Genomic DNA, 23,638 nt, shown 5'->3' with positions numbered 1-23,638 from the left:
CCAAACAGATTCTACAACAATGTTACATATTTCAAGTTCAAGCACTCCTTAAACCTAATCTTAGAAGATAATCAAAATGTACCATTTGTCCAGTTATGATCATAAACTACTTACGGGTGTAATTTATGCTCAAAACTTGAGCGGTAACCTTCATTGGTGGAAGTTCATGAAAAGAAAAAACCAGGCGTGGAAATTATTTTTAAGGATTTTACTTACATATTATTGCTTATTGATATATTTTTGGAATTTAAATTATGTCAGCATATTTATAATCATTAATGAAATATCTCGGCACACCACTAAATACAGAATTTAATTGTGCGGAAGGGAGGATGCAACTGTAGTGTACCTACCACTACAAAAATACAATTCCATTTCACTAGTATATAAAACATGTTAATTTGATTCTATGGTGGGGTGACTTTTCATAGACGGAGGTTGACATCTGCGATAACTTCTCCCCCACATTGGTGACCGGGTAGTTGTTCTGTTGTAGTGGTAGATACACTATACAACAAATAGGCGTGAATTGAAATACTTTTCAGGTAAAAATTACTATAAAAATTGTATAATAATCATTGAGGTTTTATTAACTAAGGAAGAAAAGAAAACTAGAAATAAATTGTTACATTTTATTCATTATATTTTGATATAGAATGCTCGACATACTTTTAAAAAAACTGAAGAGATAAGAACAATTAATAAATAAACTTGTAGATCTGTATCCAGATCTGGACAGAACTCTATAGATCTTATTCCCAATCAGAATTTATAGATGAATTTGTCTTACAAAAATTTTAGCTATTATTTCTCTTAACGAATTCATCAGTAAAAGTGGATTGGGCTATGAGCTATGCTAAAATTATTTTTAATACCATAAAATTAAATTTGTTGGGATCAGTTAACTAGTTGCTACTGATTATTTTTTATACACTTTTACACTACTCAGTTTCAAAAAGACACGATATGAGTAGACTTGTGCATTAGCAAAATATAATTTTTCTTTTGGCATGCAGATGATCACTACACAACAGATTCCCGAGCAATGCTTCCAACTTACAAGATGACAACACTGCAGCCTCATCACATTCTAGTTCTATAAATCTTTTCCCTGATAAAAAAAACATTTCAAGATTCCTATAGACTGTAATGGTGACAAAAAGAATAGTGGCATATGAGCACTTAGGATCATTTCAGGAATAGAATAAATAATAAACCTTCTTAAATCCATAAAAAATATTATTTTCAATTTTAATTTATAAGTTTTTTTTTTTTTTTTTTTTTTTTTTTTTTAAAGTTCAAAATGTACAGAAAACATGGAAAAAATTATAGAACAATGAAAAATGGGAAAAAGAAAAATAATAATAATGAAAATAATAAAAATCCAGGAGAAAAAAAATCTGAAAAAAGGGGGAAAATTAATAAAAAGCTGTAAATAATCTTTTCATCAGCTCACGCGATTATATCCACAGAAAGGAGTACTTTCTAATATTGTATCAATATAGCCAAAGAAAATCTATCAATACAATAGTGTGAGAAGCAATTAAAAGAAAAATTTACAAAAAATTACAACAAATGAAATAGAACACATTAAGTAAAAATATCACGCAAAATCAGAAAATAAAATAAAAAACAGAATAAAACATAAAACAAAATCTATAAAGCAAATAGCGAATTCAATTGAACTTACATGAATGGGAATTTTTTCAAGAATGATTTAAAATATTTTTACAACAAGATTGCCAGATTACAAAATATGAAAACAGAAGCTCAAATTGAGGTAAAAGCATAAATAGAGGGGGTTTTTTTATCGTGGATTCTTACTGCAGTACTGAAGTGCGTTTGATTTGTTAGTTATTAAGGATGGGCCCGAAAATAGATATGCACAAGGTAATATTATACTGGATAATTTAAAGAAGTTAACAATTAATAATTTGAGAAAATTAACTTCTATTTAAGAAAAAAATAAAATAGGAAAGAGAAAAAAACATGAATTGCCATTTTTGCAAATAATTTTTGTCGTGGATTTGCCCGAAAAGGATTTGCACATGGTAAAAATTATATAAACTAACAAAGAAGTCTTTTAGTAAATTTATTTACAATAATATACAATTAACTAAATGATTTAACATAGAATTTAATTACTTTAGTTGTTGTCCATTGTTTTTTTAATCAGTTTTGAAAGAGTTTTTCTATTTGTTTTTTGGATAAACAAACATTACTACATATTCATTCAATTCTATTCATTTGATTAAAAATGGTATTTAAATAGATGTTCTAAGAATTCTAAGTAATTAATTTATTTACATTAAAGTTAAAATCATTTCTTTTATCTTACAAATCCACAAAGAAGATATTTTCTTCCTTTATAATACCAAAATCCAAAAAATTGAAATTAATATTATCATCATTATTACAAAGCAAAATTAATTCCTCGGGGTAAATGTTGTTTAATAAAATAGAATTATCTTGAAAATTATAGATAATTAAATCATCAATAAATCTAAAAACAAATTTAATATTAAGAGCATAATTTTTTTACTAATAGTGCAAAAATAAGTTAGATAAGAGAGATGAAAAATTAGATCCTTGTGGTATTCCATCAATTTAAAGAAAAATATCTTTTTTATTGTAAAGATAATTATTAAAAATACGAAAATTAATTAGAATTTCCCAATAAACAAAATCATGACTAAGGATATTTTTAAAATCATAGTAAAAATTCAAAAGTACATCTTTTAGTTTAGAAAGGGGAATGCTATTCAAAAGATCCTGGAAATCAAAAGTCACAATAGAATTAATTTTAATATGTTTAATAAATTCTAAAATCGGTTGATTATTAGCGATAATCCAAGAAAAACCTTCTTTAATAATATTGTTAATAATTTTATTTAAGTAGTTAGAGAAAATGGTGCCAGATTTAGTTAGGTAAGTATTAGTGACATGTGATTGTTCTAAGTTTTATAGGAATTTTATGAAATTTAGGACTGATAATTAAGTAAGGAAATTGTATATAGCTAATTTTAATTTTTAATCTCTTATCTAAAGCCAAAAATTTTTACTATTTTTTAACTCCATATTTAAAAGTGCAATAAAGAATTTTTTACAGAAGATTGGATAGTTATTGTTAGCTTTGTCTATGGGGAAACTATAAAATGTTTTTGTAGTTGCTTTATTTATTGAACAATTTTAGAAAAATTTGTTGAATTGTTACAGTTATTTAAATTATCCTTATTATTAAAACAAAGTTTTTAAAGTAATAATAAACACCCTATTTCCATTCTGTTAACATACTTAAAGGTAATGAGAATCTATTTGATATCTTTCAACAAAAACTATTGAGATCATTAAGAAAGTATTTTAGAAATTTATTAATTGATATTTGGTAAATGGATCTAAATTTTGTGCCTTTTATCATTAAATTCCTAAGTTCTCTATAATATTAAAATTACCAGTAATAATATGTTTATGTTTATCAATAAAATTTTAATTTTTCATCTTCACAATGACATTCATAATCGGATATATAACTTTTCCCAAAATTTTTGATAACATCATTATAATTAATATAGTTCTACCAAGAGATTCATTATATTTAAAGCTTTTAATTATGTGAAATTCTTTTAATGGAAATAAATTTTCAAAAATATTATGAAATTTGATCTTATTGAAAACAGGATTTTGAAAGCTAACAAAATATTATTTATCTAAATTTTTTTTTTATTTGGGGAAATTTTACTCATTTTAGCTTTTACAAGTTCGAAACAAAGTAATGTAAATTAATAAAAGAAAAGTTAATAATAAGATCTTGAAGCTTATATAAATCATTATTCTTAAGGGGGAAAATAAAATCTTCAATTGGTTTAATATTATAATGTTTATTAAAATCTTTTTCCATTTTAGAAATGAAATTTATATTTAATTGGTCACTATTAAGAGAGTTTCTATTACTTTTTGATCCCCGTTTACCTCGATTTGTATGCTTATCTTTTATATAAAAAAGTGAGTTGGTGAATTGGTTTAATAAAGTGAATTGGTTTAATATTATAATGTTTATTAAAATCTTCCATTTAAGAAATGAAATTTATATTTAATTTGTCACTATTAAGAGAGTTTCCATTACTTCTTGATCCCCGTTTACCTCGATTTGTACGCTTATCTTTTATATAAAAAAGTGAATAAGTTGAGGAGTTATTAAAGTTAATCTGTGTATCTTGGAAGGTATCGTTTAGCCCATATGGCAAAATTGTTTTGTATAAAAGTCTGTAGTAATTTTCTTTTTGTAGTCTTAAATCTAAATCTTCTACTATATCTTAAATATTAATTTTGACACTGCTAAAATTATGTTCTCTATAATGATTCAATTCCAGATTATTGATAATTTTATTACTGTTTACTGTTATCAAAACGGTGTTGATTAATTCAAATATTAATAGAGTTATTGGTTTGTCCAACATATTTCATATTATAAAAACCACAGGTTTACATATAAATAAAATTTTTACTTTTACAAAAAGAATTGGAGCTATCATTATTAAGAATGGTATGTTTATGGTCAATATTAGGGCAAGTTTTGCACCTTTTAACACCACACGCTTTATAAGACAGTAAAATTTCAGACATTGAATGTCATACCTGCCAACATTGGAGAAATAAAATAACAGAGATTTTACTAGCGACATATTTTAGGCTACAAATAAAGTTTTGATACATCACACATAATCAAGTAACTCAAAAAGAGAAAGATATAAAATTGGAAATATTAAAAGAAGTTACTGTTAGTTGAAGTAAAAAATGTGTATATAATTAGTAATCTCAAAATAAGTTTTTTTTAAAGCAATATTTATAATTACTTAAAATATAAACACTCGGCATACTGCCTGGCAATAGCACCATATGTTGAGGAATAAGAGAAGTATTTTTGCCATCATCAATTATTTTATCGGCAAAAAGTTACTTTAAAAATTTCTTCAACAAATACGGAGAAATTTGAGAATATACAGGTAAACAGGAGATAGTTATAAAATACAGGATTCCTCATTAAAAAACAGGAGACTTGGCAGGCATGGAATGTAATTCAAAAAATCTTTAGCTTCCAGAGTAGCAAGATGTCTATCCGAATTTCCCCTCTGAATTAGGCTCTTTGTATCGGGTACTACATGAAGAATAATTTAAATAGTGAAAAAAAAATTTTAAACATAAAATATATTTTTAACCAGGCACAAAATTGTTATAACTGTTTAAATACATAAAAATAGGCTCATAGAATAACGCCCTAAACACACACAACGTCTCAAGCACACGAAATTAGAAAAAAGAATTAATAAACAGAAGCAGAAGGAAAATGAAAGTAAGTTGATAGTAGATAACATTAAGAGCTAAGCTGCATTAAATATGATCACTAAAACATAGCATAATAAATAAATACAAAAAAAACTTATTAAAAAATAAAACTTATTGTTTTTCTTAATTTTCTTTGTTCTTTTTTTGTCCTTTTTGTATTTATTTATTATGCTATATTACATAGACATATATACACATGCAGAGCATTAATGAAATAAGAACAAAATCTACATGCCTGTATCAGGTTTGATCATGTGTCAGTGCCATTGTCATACAAATCAGCAACATAAGTAGGGAAAACTGCACAGTGCTAGTATAAGAAACTGTAGTCAGAAGCATCCCCTTTAACCTGAAATAAAATAAGTTAAATTTAGTAGAAATATTTTTAATTAGCAAAAATAAGTTTTAAAAAGCTGACAAAAAATAACTTGAAAAGCATGAGCTACAAAAAATGATTATGACTTCCACTAATACTAATTACTTATAAAAGCGAGAAGAGTTTTAAAACTTATTAATTTTTGCTAATAAAACTTATGCGCTCAAGATACATGGTAGCTAAGCCCTTCAATTAAGTCATTTATAAAATTTAACAAATAATTTTAAACATAATTTACTCTTAAAACATAAGATTTTCACGTAGTTAAACAAAAAGATACTTTTTCTAAATGCATAAAAAAAAACTTGGATAGACATACCGTAATTTTGCAGAGCATACCATGGCATTTATGATTTATAAACATTAAACTTTGGTATGCACTGCGTACTTAATGATGCAGCCTGTACAGTAATTGTTTTTTTTTTAAACTACTTGAGCTAGAAAATTTAATTTTGTTCAATTGATTCTCCAAAATTTCATTATTTTTCTTCATCTCTTTATCTTTTGCAGCAATCTATTTTTATATTTTATGATCAATAATAATTTAAAGAATTAACAATGGAGGTGTAAAACAGTTTGCAAGAATGTATCAATAGTGCAACATACGTTCTACCCTTCACACAAAAAAGTCGTCGGTGAATTCCCCTCTCGTAATCACTCTGCTAATAGTCTCTTATAAAGCTCAACGGAAGTATGATTTCACCTTTTTTCTGCTGCAGGTGTGAAGAAAAAAAGTGAAAGAAAAATATCCAATCAAATGAGTTGGGTGAAATGGTTAAATTTTAAAGGTCAAGTTTTTTTCCCACTTTCAGCTGAAGATCAACTTTATTATTAAAAGAAATAACACATTCACGATCATTTAATGCTTTAATTTTGTGCAATTATTCATCTATTTTTAAAACTATTTTTTTAAAAGTTTTTAACTGTTATCATTTGATAGGTTAAAATTTTAGAAATTTAAAATTAGTAGTAAAAAAAAGGGATGCTTTCATGATTGTTTTATAGTACAATTTAAGTCAAACAAGACTTATTTTACTTTATCGAATCATTTGATTTAATAATATTTAGGTATTTCAAACCAGATTATTACATTAATTGCGATAAAGCGACGTGAGCAGCAATTTATTGTATTTTGATAACTCATTTTAATTATATTTGGGTTCTTAATCACTTGGCTTACATAAAATTAGAGTATTTTAAATTGACATTTATTAACGTAATACATTTGTGATTGGGATCAATTTAAATTGTAAACAATTGTACCTGGTACAATTTTGCATACATTTGAAAAGTTGTGATGAAAATTATCAAATTACATAATTTCCAGTCTTAAGTAAGAATGCATATATTAATTTATTGTAGATTTAGTAATTATTTTAATGATTTTTAAAAGTCTAATAATTTATTTTGCTTATAACTTTTTATTTGAAACAATTGCGTTAATTTAACGATCAATTGTAATACAATTTTGTGTGGCGTATCAGACGGTCTGGCCTTTCTGATGAAAAAACGGTTCCTTTATAGTCAAATTTTACACATATACCAGGTGCAGGGTATATACCAGGGCAGTGTATCTCCGCAAAATACTGGTATTTTTATTTTATAAAATACTAATCATATACCGAATATACATTACAAATCATAAAATATACAAGGGGTGAATAAATAAGTTTTACATTAAATACATGCATATAAAAACATTCCAATCATGTCTAAATGCAATAAGAATTATTATAGTATGCAGCATAAAAAATTTATATTAACTTTTCTTTTAAATCACACAACAAATCAAGTTTTTTTCACCACATTGAAAAAATTGGCCATTTCATCATCTTTAAATAAGCTTAAAATAAATGTATACAAAACAATAAGTAAATTCATTTGTAGCATGATACTAGGCAAACATTAATGAAATTTAAAATAAGTATTAAATAACTTTCTTTATGTTACAATGTTAATTCGGATAGAAAAATATAAATAAAGATGCTAACTACCTAGCAAGATTTAGCTCTATAATTTGTGCAATTTAAATTCTTGTTCAACATACTATTAAAAATATTTTTTGATAAGTTTAATTTCAAGTAAAAGGTTAAATTTATTATTTATTTTAGCAATCAATATTTTAATAAGGAGAAAAAATTATAATACGTTAACCAATGTACCTTTTATGCTAAAATTAAATTTTTAAAAGTCAAAAATATGGTAGCATACAACTACATTTTTAAAAAATAAAATATAGTAGCACACTATTTTTCACTTTAAAACAAATAGCTTTTAAAAACAGACATTCTATTTTCCAAACCAAAATTTGAAAAAAAGTTATTAAATCTCTATAGAATAATAAAGATATAGAATAGCCAATTGAAAAAATATCAACTGCCATTTATTTTGTCTTAAATATAGATACATATTCTGTTTCAACTTTTTTAGAAATAATCTATTTCGTAAATTACATTGCATAGGAACAGTAATCATTAAAATAAATTGTATTGATTTTATTGTATCATTAAATTAAACTTATTTTACCATGAGAATTTTTATGAGAATACTTTTTTTTTCCAATGAGCTGCACAATCAGTCTTGCCGATGAGCAGACCTAGTGCGTTCTCCAGAAGTGGTTTCCACTCTTTCAAGATCACCACAATTGGTGAGATACCGTTTTCCATGTTAATTTGGACGTCTAGTTTCTGCCACACTAGATGGCAGCACCAAGACTCTATTTGGATGCTAAAGTGCAGTAGGAATTTAATTTTGCCGGGAATTTTATGAGAATACTATTCTGAATATTAGTGTACACATTCCCATCATTACAAAATTTTCATTTCAAAATATAAAAAGATTTCTTTTTTATTTCACATATTTTGCCAATATAACTTTTGAATTTATAAAGTAGGAAGACAATTAATCAATATATTAACAATATATAGCATTACTTATCAAAAGTAATGTAATTTTATTAGCCAGAAAGAGTATATATGCAATAATATATTAAAACATACTGATGGTAATGCAACATTTGAACTATGTTCAAAATACTTTTAGAGGAATGGGTGTCACAAGATATATTCTTTTTTTTTCTTCTGTGTGTTAACATTGTGTTCAAAAACTATTAATATCAGAAATGCATGCTCTTTGAAACTTTTGACCATATAAAAACATTTTAATTTTAAAAAAATGCAATTTTCAACTAGACTCTTAGTGCACCAACTACTAATTTTGTGAAAGATATCAGTGTTTTAATTCAAATAATATGTTAATTAAAGTCATTTGTATATTAAAATCCTGTAACTGAAAAATGCAGTTGTTATGGAATTATTCATCATTTTATGTAATTCAAATAAAATAAAACATAATAGCATGCTTTTCTTTTGACTGAAATGTGAAATAATTCTACGATTTGCACTCCTACAGACATAAGCAACCAGTCTTCTTTCTTTTGCACATTTAAACTCACACTTTATAATCAAATAAAAATAATATAAAACTTAGCAAAAGTTTTTTTTAATTCATTCTTATGCAAAGCTCTTTGCAATATTTTTTTCTTCTTTCCAATAGGCATTGTAATATTTAACACTAAACAGGGCATTGTAATATTTAATACTAAATTATTTTTAAAAGTTTTTGAATGAGTTTAAAACAATCAATTCAAAGGGATTGAAAGGGGAAGAGAACTTATTCAGCAAGATGGAACTGGACTTTACAAATGTTTTTTTTAATTATATGAAATAATTCCACTGCATAAAATGCAATCTATCATACATCGGAATAATTTTAACAAAATACATATAATATATAAACAAATATATTTATTGTCAAAAAAATACCCTTGAAAAAATTGTGAAATATTTTTAAATATTATGATCAAATTCAACAAATTACTGAATTTATAAAGGAACTCAAAACATAAATATTCATACAATTTGATACATATTTTAAGGAATTACATACCTGGACCATTAAGAGCAGATAAAACAAATGTATATAGTTGACACTCACTATACTTTTTGAAAGATACTAATCTTTTCTGTAAAAAAAATAAGTACATTAAAAGATATCATAATTTCTAAATCCTAAATAAAAAAGTAACTTTTAATCAGAAAATAAACATTCATGATATTTTAATGTAATTGGTTTAGCAATTTTGTGATTGACAAATATAATTAAAATAGCAAAGATACAGTAGAGTAAAACAATAACATTTTTATCATAAAAGCTAAACTAAACTCAGAAGTGCAACAGCTCAAGGAGAACAAAGACCTACTGTACCCATCCTGGTTTTCTTGACATCTGGGCTCTGGGTTACAGCAGCAGATTTTACAATTGAGTTGTCAACCAAATGTGGAATCCTCAGAGTTTAATCCTCAAGCATGCTTGGCACTCATTTTATCAAGCAACTGAAGCAATGAAAGGCTTAGTTAACCTTACCTGGACTGAAAATAGAACCCAGGACTTTTGACGTGCTACCACTAAGCCATTGGGCATGGGCATCTACTATAAAAGCCACATTATTATAATTTAGTTTTTTTTAAGACTATAATTGAAAGAAAAACCAGAACGACAATTTAAAGCTGAGCTCCTCAAAATGTTGAATTGAGTGAATATAATATAAAATACTATAATACTAAATATTGAAAAGTCATTTTTTTTAGTAGATATAGCCCCAGAAGCAGAAAGTGCCTAAAACTGTGACCTACGCCACAGAACAAACGAAGTCCTGCAGAACAATTTTAATCTTGAATACTTTTGTAACCATTTTTATCAAGAAAGCTTCTAAAGCAAGTCATAAAAGAGTTAAATTCCGAGATTTCAAATTTCATAAAGTTTATTAATTTTTATATTTTCTATTCCCATTTCAGAAGCAATTTGTGAATCGTGGGTATCCACAATTGACAGAATTGTTTCTAAAAGATCAAATGCTTTCGATGGAGATGAAGAAGTTGTTGGAACAACAGACCAGCGAATGTTTGTGTTTGCAAATGGTGCACCATCTGGGCACTTGTCTCTTCGAAAGATTTTTAAGGCAGACCTTATTTTAATGTTCGGACCTTCATATCATAGGCATTTTATTAATAATTCATCATCATCATTAACAAAATTTTTGACTTCAAAAGGGACTGAAAAAGTAACAAATCAAGAATGTTTGCCTTGGTTTAAAAATTGATTCAGTGTATCTGTGTATGATCCCTTATTTTAATAATTGAAAATATAGTATTTTAACGTAAAGTTGACTTTTTTTCGCTGTGAAATGCTTGCAGAACATTTGTATAAATTAATAAATTCTGTTGCAGAACATTTGAAAATATTCTGCTTTTGGAGATATAGCTGCATTGAGAAATACAAATGGCAAAACATTCTGAATTGAAGTACATTTATCAAACTTACTAATAAATGAACAAACTTGATTTAATGATAAAAACTTTAAAATGCTTATTTCATTTTTATCACTATAATTTTGATAAAGTTGATAATTAAAAATTTCAAGCATAAAAAAATCCTAAAAAATTTATATTCATTTTGAAGATCTAATAAATTTAAAAGAATTAAAACAATTTAAACTGATACAGCATTGAAACCCTCTTTTTGAAAATAAACGATTAAATTACGCATTATTAAGAATTAGACTGCATTATTAAGAATTCGAGTACAACAGCTGATGGCGAATTGAAGCCTACCCAGTTTCAGATTGATAGATACCAGCTTGTCTGGGATGTAAAGACGACTGGTATAGTAATGCTGACCACATTGCTGCTATCATGCTATTGGTTACAAAATTGTGAAGTCTTAATCTCCACGACCCCTTTGGCCCATAATGGGCTGTTGTGAAAATGTTTTACTTTGTAGTCATGGAGAGTAAATTAGGTTGCTTCTACATCAGTGTGTTGGAAGTAAAAATATATTCTATTTTTATTATAGGTTATTCAGGTATGAATACTAGCAAATTTAGATTAGTTGACTCAGTTATTTTTGAAAATATATGAATAGATATATTCTACAAACATGTGTCACTTAAAAATAATCTAATTATATTATAATGAAAATTTTAGATAATTATTAGATGAAAATATTATACAAGTTTTGCGTAAATTAATTTAATTTTTACTTGAAACTATCAAGATAATATCACATCATGGTTTTCATTTAGCTATATATAAAATATAAAAACCAAATTTTCAGTAGAGTTAGTTTTTTTTAATTAAGATTTACAAAACTTAAAATAGTTCATACCTTCCCCATGATAATCAAAGTAAGGTGTTCTAAATGTTTTACTCCCCTCCCAATATGAGTAATTGATTCATTAATAACAACTGAATGACAGTGGAATATTTTTTCAATTCCTTATAATTGAAAAAAATATTTGTTTTCATTGGAAATTTTTTTAAAAAAGCAGCTTTAATGGCAATTAATAAACAGAAAATAAAAAATGGATTTCTTAATATTGAGTAGAATTAACAACTTAAAATAGACATATAATTAAAAATCCATATGGAGCTTGCTTGAGTATGCAAATTATACAAATTTATGCCTACATGCTATATATCATACAACTAGATTACACAACAAAAAACAGACTATGTGAACTGATCAGCTCTTTCACAGCAAAACAAAGAACGTGAATATATATAACTATAAATTATTAGATATAATATAAACAAGTGGTTTTGCAGTAATATGGCTTCCTTCAAATTGACTAGAAAAATTTACGGTTTCCAAACTTTTTTTAAAAAAGAAATGTTAAAAACGTTAAATATGCAACACTTATTAATTAATGCTTATGCATACTGCTCTGTTTTTTACAGGACAAATCAAAAAAGAAACTTTGTAATTTTTTCAAAAGCAATTTATAAACCACAGCTGTCATTATTGTCTCTGAAAAGGACAAGACATTTAACCATGTCAGTTGTACTCTATTATAGGTGGTTTTAAAAATTAGAGAAATTAACAATTCCAGGAAAAGTCATAATAATGAATAGCGTCTAAAAATATAAACAATCAATTGAAAAAATCATAGAATATTGAACTGATAGCCAACTTATTAAACATTGGCCCAAAGTTGACACCAGAATTGACTGATATACAAGTTTTATAGATGTAATGTTATAAAATTAGTTTTCTTAAAATACATGCAAAATTTATCTATTTTGTTTCTTTTATCAAATAGGACCATTCTTTGTCCACATTTTATGATTTTTTACTGAATTAAAATGAGCATCACCTATTGCAAATTTCATTTGGTGTGATTAAGATGGAGAGTGAGAGTTTTTAATAATAAGAAGAGTATTAAAATATTAAGTATATAAGTGAAGTAAATATTGCACAGATTTCACACTAGCTTAAAACTTACTTAATAATTAAGATATTTTTGTTTAAAATCAAGACCTTAATAATTTGACTTAGATGATCTTGTCATACTACTGAGTCTTAATGTATTATATTAGTCAGAATCTTGACACTATACAGAATCTGATAAAGTATTAATAAAGTAAATTCACAATGAAAACCAAATTTTCTATAGAAAATATATTTTTTAATTTAGCCATTTGGAATAAAATTCCATAGGACTAAAATTAAACAAAGGTATTGCTAAAATCATATAAAACAAAGGGAAAAAAATAGATTCAGAAATGATGAAAAAACTCTTTACAAACATAATTTGCATAATCAATATCTAAATCATAATATTTAATTACAGTCCCAGGAATAATTAATTAATAGTCATTTCAATAAGAAATAAATTACCAAACAAAACTTTTGGTAAGATCAACTAAAGAACCAGATAATAATGCCATCAGTGAATTGTTAAAAGATTAAAAACTAATCTTCAGTTTTCTGTTAACTATTGGGCTGATTATAACCATCGCTATGATAATGGAAGAAAATCTGAAGAAAATATTATACCCACAGCAAAACCACACACACACATCATCCGTTTAAAAGCAGCTCCAACTTTACTTTTCCTTGAAAGCTTTTCTTTACTGGATATAGATTCCACAGCGAAATTGTCTGGAAAAAATTAGTACATTAATATGGCTTCAATCTTTCAAAGAATTTTGTTTTAAGTTAGCAAAAAAATACAATATAAAAAGAAATTATTACCAGAGAGGAGGTACAATGACAAAAAAATTTCTCATATGCCCATTTTTTGGGACCTCATAAAGCAGGACCAAATGTCCAAAAGCTATATATGCAGGGTTCGCCAAGTGGGCCCACTTTGAAAAAACCCGCCCGGGTTTTATTGGGTGGGCCCACCTTGAAAAAACCCACTTGGAACGATAAGTGGGTTTTTTCAAAAAAAAATTTTTTTTTTTTTTACTAGAACTTATTGTTTCACATTTATTTTTATATAATTTATTGTACAGCATAAATTTGTCAAATAGAGTTGCATGATTTATATGATTAAGTTTTTTAATATTACTAAAGTAAAAGAAACTCAAATATTCATATAATTTTTATAGTGGGTGCTATTGAAAACTTCAAGTGGGTTTTTTCAAAAAAGTAATATTTTAATGATATTAAATCAAATAAAAATTTAAATAATATAGTCTGAAAAGATCAATTTTTCAACTATAGTTGCATGCTTTATATATTAATAAACAGGTAATATAATACATACAGGTAATATAATAATATAATATATTAAAAAAAATTGAAAAGAAACAATTTTTTTCTTTTTTTACCAAGTGATACATTAACAAATTTAAACAGTTTTATTTTCTAGCTTAAGAAAAAAAAAGCTAAAACTTTTTATAGGAGAACTTTTTAAAATTATTTATCTAAAAATGAAATCCTTTTCTAGGGTTAATTATTTGAAAACAAATGGGACAAGTAATTGATACTCTTTATAATTATACGTAGTTTTAATTTCACTTTCTATTAATCTTATTATAGAAACATGTAAGACCATTAAATATTTATTTCAGTTTTTTATTTAACTCAAGTAAGATGAAATTTTTGTTTTTACTGATTATAAATATTTACAGATTATAATTTTATAATGGGTAATATCCATATGTTTAATAAAAATAGTAAATAAATGTGTGTGAAAACAAAAAGATTAATAAACTTGTTCCTTTTATATTACTGCATTTATATTTTATAATTCTTGAGTTAAAAAATTATGAAACGTAATGTACTTAAAAATAAAGAAGATTCAAATATGTATTAGTGATAATGCGCCATTTAAACTTAATATAAAATACATATAACCAGGGTTCCCCAAGTGGGCCCACTTTGAAAAAACCCACTTGGTGGTTTTTTTCACAAATTGTTTTCTTTTTTAAATTTAGTTCAAAAAGAAGTATCTCCTAATACTATCATTGGACATATCGTTGAAGTTAACAAATATTTTAGAAATGTGCATCAAGCACATGGATGGGCAAATGAAAAAAACTGCTTGATGACCAATGATACTAGGTGGAATTCATATTGTGAGCGCGTAAAAACTTTTGCCAATAATTACCATAAATATGAAGAGATTGTTCTTGAACAATTTTATATGTCAAAAAAATTAAATAATGTTGGGCTTTACCAATAAACTATCAATTGGGAAAAACAGATATCAATTGTTTCTGAAGCTTTAAAAAAGCTTCAACCAGAAAACATTTCAATTTCAGAACCTGTTGAAATATGAATTAACTTACTATCGTGTTATGAATTAGAATCCCATAAACATTTTGTTAAAAGATCAGGCTGTTCAGCCACATCATTTATCAGCATATGCATCCTGGATCCCGAAACAAGGGGACAATTTTTAAATGATAAACAAGACCAATTAGCAGAAAGCTGTCTTTCTAAGCATCATCCAGAATTTCTGCCACGTGTTATGGCATCCAAAATTTCCGATCCTGAATACTTTCCAAAATCAATGATGCTTGACACTGTTACTGAACAGTTTTCATCAAAAAATAGTGGAAAATTATGGCAAAAAAATAAATAAATAAGTAAATAAATAAAATTCCTAGCTTCCACAAAATTTCTGTCAATTCTTTTTTCTTTGCACTCAGCACCAGCATTTTCTGTCTCTATCGAAAGACACTTTTCAACTTTCGGTTTGGTGCAGAGTAAACTTCGAAATAGATTAGGAATAGATAAAGCTACAAAACTCGTAAAAGTGTATTGCCATCTAAGAGAGAAATGTAGACACTTTGAATCTGTTGTATGATAATAATAATAAAGGAAAAAATTGACCTTTTTTTTAAGTTAACTCTTAACATCTGCTGACAATTTTTAACTATTTGGAGAAAGTTTATCACAATTAAAAAACAGTTAAAAATTAAAATATTACTTTTAAGATTTTTTAAATATTTTTAAGATTTCATTTGAATACAATTTATTTTGTTTCTTTTAATCATGTTTAAAAATATTGAAATCAAACAAACAAAAATTTATTAAGTGATACATTAAACAACAATAAACAAATTTAAAGTTTTATTATCTGATTTTAAAAAAATGAGCTATAACTTTTTATATATGCTTTTTAATAATTTTAAGATTAATTTGTTTTTTGAAACTATAAAGTTAAAATGCATATATTTATCTAAATATTTGAAAAAAGGGACAAGTAACTGATACTCGTTATAATTATACATAATTTTAATTTCACTTTCTATTAATCGTATTATAAAAACATTGAACACCATTAAATATTTATTCCAGTTTAATTTTATTACAGGTAAAAGTCAGATGAAATTTTAGTGTTTACTTATACAATACTATTTAATAAATAAAAATATTTTCACAGTAAAATTTATGAGCACTAAATGAAAAAACCCAATTTTCCCCGGGTTTTTTCAAATAAAACCCAATTTTCCCCGGGTTTTTTCAATAAAACCCAGGCGGGTTGGGTTTTTTCAAAAATCCCCGGGTTTTTTCAAACCCTGTATATATGAGAAAATATACAGAAATTATTATGTAGTAACATAATTTATAAAAATGCCTTATTAAAGTTGAGTTTATTCAATGAAACTTAAACGCTAACCTTGAAATACTAAGTACCTTCTGAGAAGTTTTTTGAGAGGTTGTTAATGACTGAATCAAATTTTGATACAGCTGATATTGCATATTCAGAAAAATTTTCTTCTTTACACAAGTCAAAAAATTCAACTAACTCATCTCATCAAGATTAAATGAAGCAATTTTATGAGGAATACATTTTCATACATACTACAAAAATTATTATTAATAGTTATTGAATTTATTTGCAAATATCAGAAAACCATTTTAACTAAATTGAAAAGAAAGATTATTACTTATTGAACAAAATATTGTCAACATACTGTTAAAAAAAGAAATTTATAAATGAATTGGTGGACAACATAGATTACCTCCTGTATCAGCTTGTTGAACCACAGGAAATGCAGCACTAAAAGGTACTTCAGTGACAAAATTTGGAGCCATTGCTTGAGGCTGAACTGCTGAAAGATCTGAATTGTTAAAAAAAAAAAAAAAATAGATTAAGATAGATTACAGATTAAAATAGATATTAGTATGTGTATATAGCTAATTTTAAAATACCAGTTTATAAAATGGACAGAATCAACCTTTTCTGATTCGGTCAACCATTAACAAAAGTTCGAGAACAGTTTTGACCCCTGTGGCAGACTTTTTCCGAGCTATCTGCGACAATTCTCTCTAATACTAATACCTTTCTGAAAGATATTTTTAATAGTAGCAAATACATACGAAATTAATTTAAAGTAATAGAAGTTCTTTCTGTTAACAAAAATAAAAAAATATAAAAAAAAATCCTTCATATATAGCATAGAACAGTATATATAGTTTTTTAATTATAAATCTAAGAATTTTTGTTTTAAATTATAAAAGAATACATGTTTAATATTTTTGGCTATATTCTCCTGTTCTACAAAATACTTGCGAAGTTAATCTTTTTAAAATTTTTGCTATTAGGAAATTACTTCTTTATAATATCCATCTGAAATTCTAGCTAAAGCCAGTCATTGCAGAATTTTTTTATTCTCAAAAAAAAGTAGAAAAAAATCACGAGCCACTTTTTTCTCCTCCGATCTGCGATAAAGACATTTTTTTAATACAATTCTGCAGAAAGGAAAAAAAGTTTTCCTTTTCTGCGACTTTTAAGTTATTTTAGTTAAAATCCTAGACATTTCTCGAATTTTTCCAGATTGATAAAATTCTCTGACTTTTTCCTGCTCTTTGGCTGCTCTATATACACAAATGGTAATTTTTGACATAATCACAATAAAGATGAAAGTATTTGAAGAAAAATCTAGGCGGCTTAAAAACAATCGTTGCCAATGCAACGTTTTCTGACGTTGGAGTTTGTTATTTGGGTTTCAAATATTGGATGTAGAGATTATGGTACTGGAAACTACAATCAAGTTTGTTAGTAAGAATGGGCAATAACATATACACCTCTGCTTATACTTGGTAGTCTATACGGAGCAATATTTTTGACAAGAGATAAAATTAAATTATTCAAACTTATTTCAGAGCTTCCAACATAAAAGTGAAAAAATCCAGTAAATTTCAGAACTCAACCGAAATTTTACACAAAAAAAGCACACTATTTCCATACCATAGAATATGACAGAAATGTTAGGAATTCTTTAAAAATTTATAAAACAAAAATAAATACAATACTGAAAAAAAAAAGAAATTAAAATTTGGATTATTTGATAAACTCTGCACTTGCAAACAATTAATTCCTTCAACTGATAAACCAGATATTAAAAAAAATCCATAATTGCAGTGTTAGGTAGGCAGTTTATTTACGTCACACTAGAGCTGCACAATGGGCTATTGGCGACGGCTTGGGAAATACCCCTAATGATGATTCAAAGACATGCCATCGCAATTTCGATCCTCTGCAGAAGGGATGGCTCCCCAGTTTTCATTGCCCGACGACCTGCGGGAGAAATAAAGAACTTAGGGGTAGAACAGTTTATGAAGACTGATACCGTACATACTCGACACAATGGGCTATTGGCGACGGCCTGGGAAACATCCCTAATGATGATTCAAAGACATGTCATTGCAATTTCGATCCTCTACAGAAGGGATGGCTCCCCTATTTTTGTAGTCCAACGACCTGCGCATGAAATAAAGAACTTAGGAGTAGAACAGTTTATGAGTACTGATAACGCACACCCTTGGTCCCTACGCAGGCCAATCAAAGTGGTCACCTGAAAGTAGTCAGTTATTCTAGAATTTAGTGTTCTAATGAGAACCACGTTTTATGATCAATCCACTACGTGGACAAGACAAAACTTAAAGAATGTACAATGGAATCATAATTATAGTCGTTATTTTGCAACACAGATATGTTAAATGTATATGTAGACAAAGTTAGGATATTTGAATAGGAGAAAAAGACTTTGTTCAAATACATTTCAACGGATGAATTAAAAGCACATAAGAAAAATAACATTATACCTTCTTGTGGGTAAGGGACAGCCTGTATGAAACCTCCACCTAAAACTGGTTGATTCAGAGACATCAAATCAGATGAGGGCTTTTCTGAGTTCATTATTTCTTTTGGCTTTGCAGAGGGACTCACATATACAGGAAGTGGTATGAGGCTGGGAACTTTGGGGATAGCATCGGGAGTCTGTTTGGCTAGTTCTTTCAACCTCTGCTCCTGGGGAATAGGTTTTTCAAAATTAATACATTCCAACATCAACGTATGAATCTATTCAATTTCATCATAGTACAGTCAAACCCCGATAGTGAACCTTCAAGGAACCAAAATTTCCGTTCACTATAACCGGGACTTCACTATATCCGTTCCACAATTTTAACTCATGGTTCCTAACTCCCTCCTTTTATAACGCATTATTCAAATAAATGACCCATAAAATGAAATACAAAAATGACTGAAAAATAAAACGTAGTATCAAAAAATGTATTAACTTATATTTTTTTATTACCTTTCGACTTGCGTACAAAATAAATTAGTAATCTTTAGCTGATGAGCAATCTTCAACATCAGATATGGAAACACTTCTCAACTCTCCAATAATTTTTCCTGAATTTATTATAATCCGCTAATTTATTATAATCCGCTTTTTAAACCTGTATCATAAAAGTAGTCTCACCAACTTTCTTAGCAAATTCATAGACTTTGCCTTGAAGCATTTGTCCAGATACTGTAAGCTTGTGGCTTCTTTGAATGCTGAACCAATTCAATAATGGTATTCAATAATAAAGCAAATAAGACAAAATACTTATTGCTACATTCTATGCTATAAATGGTTTTAAAAATCGGTATATGAATTCATTCTTAAGTAGAAATTTCAAAATTATTACAAAAAAATGAAAATAAATCAGACGACAACTTCCTCTCTTTTTTTGGTTCATTATATCCACAAAGAGTAACATTATACATGTGTAGCATGAAATTTAATTCTTTCCCGTCTACATCTTTTACTTAACTTAGATTTAATATTTGTTTATGTATTTTATTGTAACCATGATATATTTTTGTTTTGTGTACCTGGCAACTTCGATTAGTTTGTTCATGTTCCACGCGGCTCCGTGCCTGTCTTTGTGTTAAGTAAGAAATATAAAGTGAGAGAATTGAAATTTTTGTGAAAGTATATAGTCTGTGTCACCAGGACCCGACTTAGCCTAATTGGGGCCCAGGGCAAAAATCTCTTTGGGGGCCCCCCTAGCGCCATATGTGCTTAGCTTTAGATGGTCGGTCAAACGTCCATTACTATGTAAAAAAAACTGAAAATAATAACATTTATATTGACCTTGAATGATAATGTTTATTTTTAAATCAACAAAATTTTAACATGTTTATTACTTACTCAGTTTTAACCAATATTTACAGAGGGATGTAACAGAGGGAGATTTTTAATCCTGTGTTTAGCAAACATGAAAATCTATTTTGTAATTTTTCATATGGAATTTTGCAATTTGTTAAGTTTGTAATTAATGTGTCACATAACTTGTAGTGACAGTTAATAATGTATTCATCGCGTGGCTCAAGGTTAACTTCATGTGCATTTCCATCATCTAACAGTCTACTTCGAGGTGTAATTTTTTTTCTTTTTGCCTCATACATACTGTTTTCTGACAAAATTTGCAACGCTTCATCTTCATATTTGTCAAATTCATTTCGAACTGACTGCACGAAATTTATTAAAGAGTCAAATAATGGCGATACTATCTCTAATTGAGCATTAGAATTTTGCAGAATTTTACTTGCTTGATGTAATCTTTGTAAAATGCTATCCCACACAACTGTATTTAGTGCATTTTCAATCTTAAGTAATTTTTTATAAAGAGCTTCATTTCTAGTGGAAGGAGTTTGGTCTTGGTCGTCTGCCAAATAACTCAAAGATTTTAAAACCGAAGCGTAGTTTTGACGCAATGCCTTAGTAGCATTTGCATCAGCACACCATCGTGTACATGAACAATTTTTTAAGGTCAGTTTTTGCTTACTTCCTTTAAAATTATCAATCACAATCTGCCATCGGTATGTTGAAACAGAAAAAAAGTTATATAATTCTTGCAGTAAAGAAAAAAAATTCACAACTCTAATACAGGATTCTACAGCATTTATTCCAACCAAATTCAAAGAATGAGCAGAACATGGTACGCATTACGCAGTAGAATTAATATTTTTAATTCTTGCTTGAACAACTGAATATTTCCCTGCCATGTTGGAGGCATTATCATAACTTTGGCCCCTGCAATTTTGTATGTCAAGACCTAAATCTTCCAAAACTTGCAATATAACATTGGTTAAACTTTCTGCATTGTGACCAAAAATTTTTATAAATTTTATAAACCTTTTAACAGGTTCATAATCAGGACCAAGATATTGCAAAATTAAAGTTAATTGGTCCATATGGGTAACATCTGGAGTAGAATCCACAATAATTGAAAAATACTTGGCATCTATAACTTCTTTAATAACAACATTCAAGACTTTTTCACCCATTAATTCAACAAATTCATTCACAATTGTTGATGATAAATAATTAACATTGCCAGTTCCTTGATTACCAGCTTTTTCGATATGCTTCGCAAGAAATGGATCAAACTGGGCTATCAATTCAAGGCAACCCAAAAAGTTCCCATTATGAGTTGAACCGAACGTTTCATTTTCCCCAAAAAAAGCCATACCTCTTGATGATAAAAATTTAACTGTTTCAACAATTCTTTGTAATACTGACCGCCAGTAATGTACTTCACTTTGATATTGCTTGATTATTGCAGAATCAATTCTTTTTTCAGTTTTAAGTCTCTGGGTAAACTTTAAAATTGATTCCCTGTGCATAAAAGAATTTTCATGCTCTGTAAGTCGAATGACAACATGCTTCCAATCATTGAAGTCAGATGTTGAAAGGCTAGTTGTTGTATTTCCAAATAATTTGCAAACCCAGCAAAATAATTTCTTTTCTGATAATACCAGCCATTCTCTTGCCAATTTTTCACCATTTTTTTTAATTTAGAAAAAAATTATTTTGGTTAAAAGACGTTTGCCTCCATTGAATATTTTCACAGTGTTTTTTACCAGATCCATATTTTGTGGAGGTGGCTTTCTAAGAAAATGATCGATCATATCATCAGTGATAGTGTGCCATTTAGCCGGATCATCAATCGGCACTTTTCGCTGAATGTCCTTTTCAGGTGATAAAACATTTGCGGTAAAACATTCTTGTTCTTGGTGCACTTCATAATCGGCAGCCGGATCATTGATTGGTACTTCCTGTTTGTTATTTTTGGGCATCTTATCTGCAGAAGCACACTCCTGTTCTTCGCGTTCATGGGGCTTTTTATCACCAACATCTTGCAAATTGGGTAACGGTTGCATTTGTAATGCAGGAGAGATTTCCGATTCTTCTATACGTGCAGGAAAGAATTTTAAGATGCTCCCTTTAGCCTTTTTAGCTTGAAGTTCTCGAGCCTTTTTATGTTTCCTTTCCTGGCTCCCAGACATGTAAGACCACTCCATTTTTTATTGTAGCTTTAATACAGTATAATTAAGAATTTAAGCAAAATAAATTATTCCCTATAAACTATACCATAATAATTAAGCAACTATGTGCATACGTAAGAAATAAACAACCACTTCTAATTTCCAAAACAAACACTATTTTTAAGGAAAAAGCACACCCACCCACAGAACACAAATACTATCATCAAAACCTAATTAAAATATTTTAATAAGCTTGGAGAGATACACATAAAAATGAATTAATTCTGCTTTAAATAGATATAAGAATTAAAAAAATAACAACGTGTATACCTAAAAAATGTCAGCAAAATGTTTAAGGTTCAGCTCTGCTACCCTGAAGTTATTAATCAAAAAACAAAGCAATTTTATCACCTTGTAACAAAAAATATTTAAACTATTCTGACCTATTTATAAATCTGGCATCACAGTCAATCTAATTTATTATGGGCTAAGCAAAAAAATCAAAAATTATGTATAGTATGTATCATAATAAATAAACAATATCTGTAAACAGAAACAGAACTTACTCACCACCTATAAGAATCTAAAGTTTTTTCAAATAAAGAATGACATAGTTTAGCCGAAATTTACCATAAAATTAATAGAAGCTCAACACGAAAATCGACCATTAGTACTTAAAGAAATTAAGAAAATGTAAAATGTGTTTCAAAAAGGCATCAAAATCCGATAGACTTACATTTGAAAGCGCGCTACCCGATTGATTGTAAACAAAGATCGTGAAGTCATGTGATCAGTTAAGATACGGTTGCAGTCATCACTGTGCGGTATCATTCGATATTTGGGAAGGGATCCGGAAGATTTTTATAGTCTTGCAAATGAAATTAATTAATGAGAAGAATATTTCACATTTTTTGAGAAAATACAACTGATAATTTATTGCTTTGATTTCTCAGTGCTGCATATCACATTTTGCGATATGTAAAAATACAGGCTGGAATAGCTGAATTATGTCC

General features: G+C 27.6%; 1 protein-coding gene across 10 annotated transcripts in view; it reads right to left on the bottom strand.

Annotated features, from left to right (window-relative positions):
* The window catches only part of LOC107451816 (uncharacterized), a 29,143-nt gene extending 5,665 nt beyond the window's left edge, over positions 1 to 23,478 (bottom strand). For 2 of the 10 annotated variants that reach the window (XM_087167267.1, XM_087167269.1), the window contains exons 1-6: positions 23,256 to 23,410; positions 19,127 to 19,331; positions 17,041 to 17,139; positions 13,620 to 13,720; positions 9,668 to 9,743; positions 5,579 to 5,692 (exon numbers count right to left, since the gene is read on the bottom strand). In XM_087167267.1, the coding sequence (XP_087023393.1) occupies positions 5,688 to 5,692; positions 9,668 to 9,743; positions 13,620 to 13,720; positions 17,041 to 17,139; positions 19,127 to 19,331; positions 23,256 to 23,258 (489 nt within the window). In that variant the 5' untranslated portion in view covers positions 23,259 to 23,410 and the 3' untranslated portion in view covers positions 5,579 to 5,687. Of the gene's footprint in view, positions 1 to 5,578; positions 5,693 to 9,667; positions 9,744 to 13,615; positions 13,721 to 17,040; positions 17,140 to 19,126; positions 19,332 to 23,191 lie in introns of all 10 variants that reach the window. The other 8 variants (XM_087167276.1, XM_087167277.1, XM_087167271.1 and 5 more) reach the window with 8 other exon arrangements.
* Between the last annotated feature and the right edge of the window lie 160 nt (positions 23,479 to 23,638).

The sequence above is a fragment of the Parasteatoda tepidariorum genome, chromosome 7 (genome assembly GCF_982258835.1).
Source record: "Parasteatoda tepidariorum strain Cologne lab strain chromosome 7, Ptep-v5.0, whole genome shotgun sequence".
Classification (NCBI taxonomy): Eukaryota; Metazoa; Arthropoda; class Arachnida; order Araneae; family Theridiidae; genus Parasteatoda; species Parasteatoda tepidariorum.
Note: the sequence above shows the minus strand (reverse complement) of the source record. Positions and strands in the feature narration are given on the sequence as shown.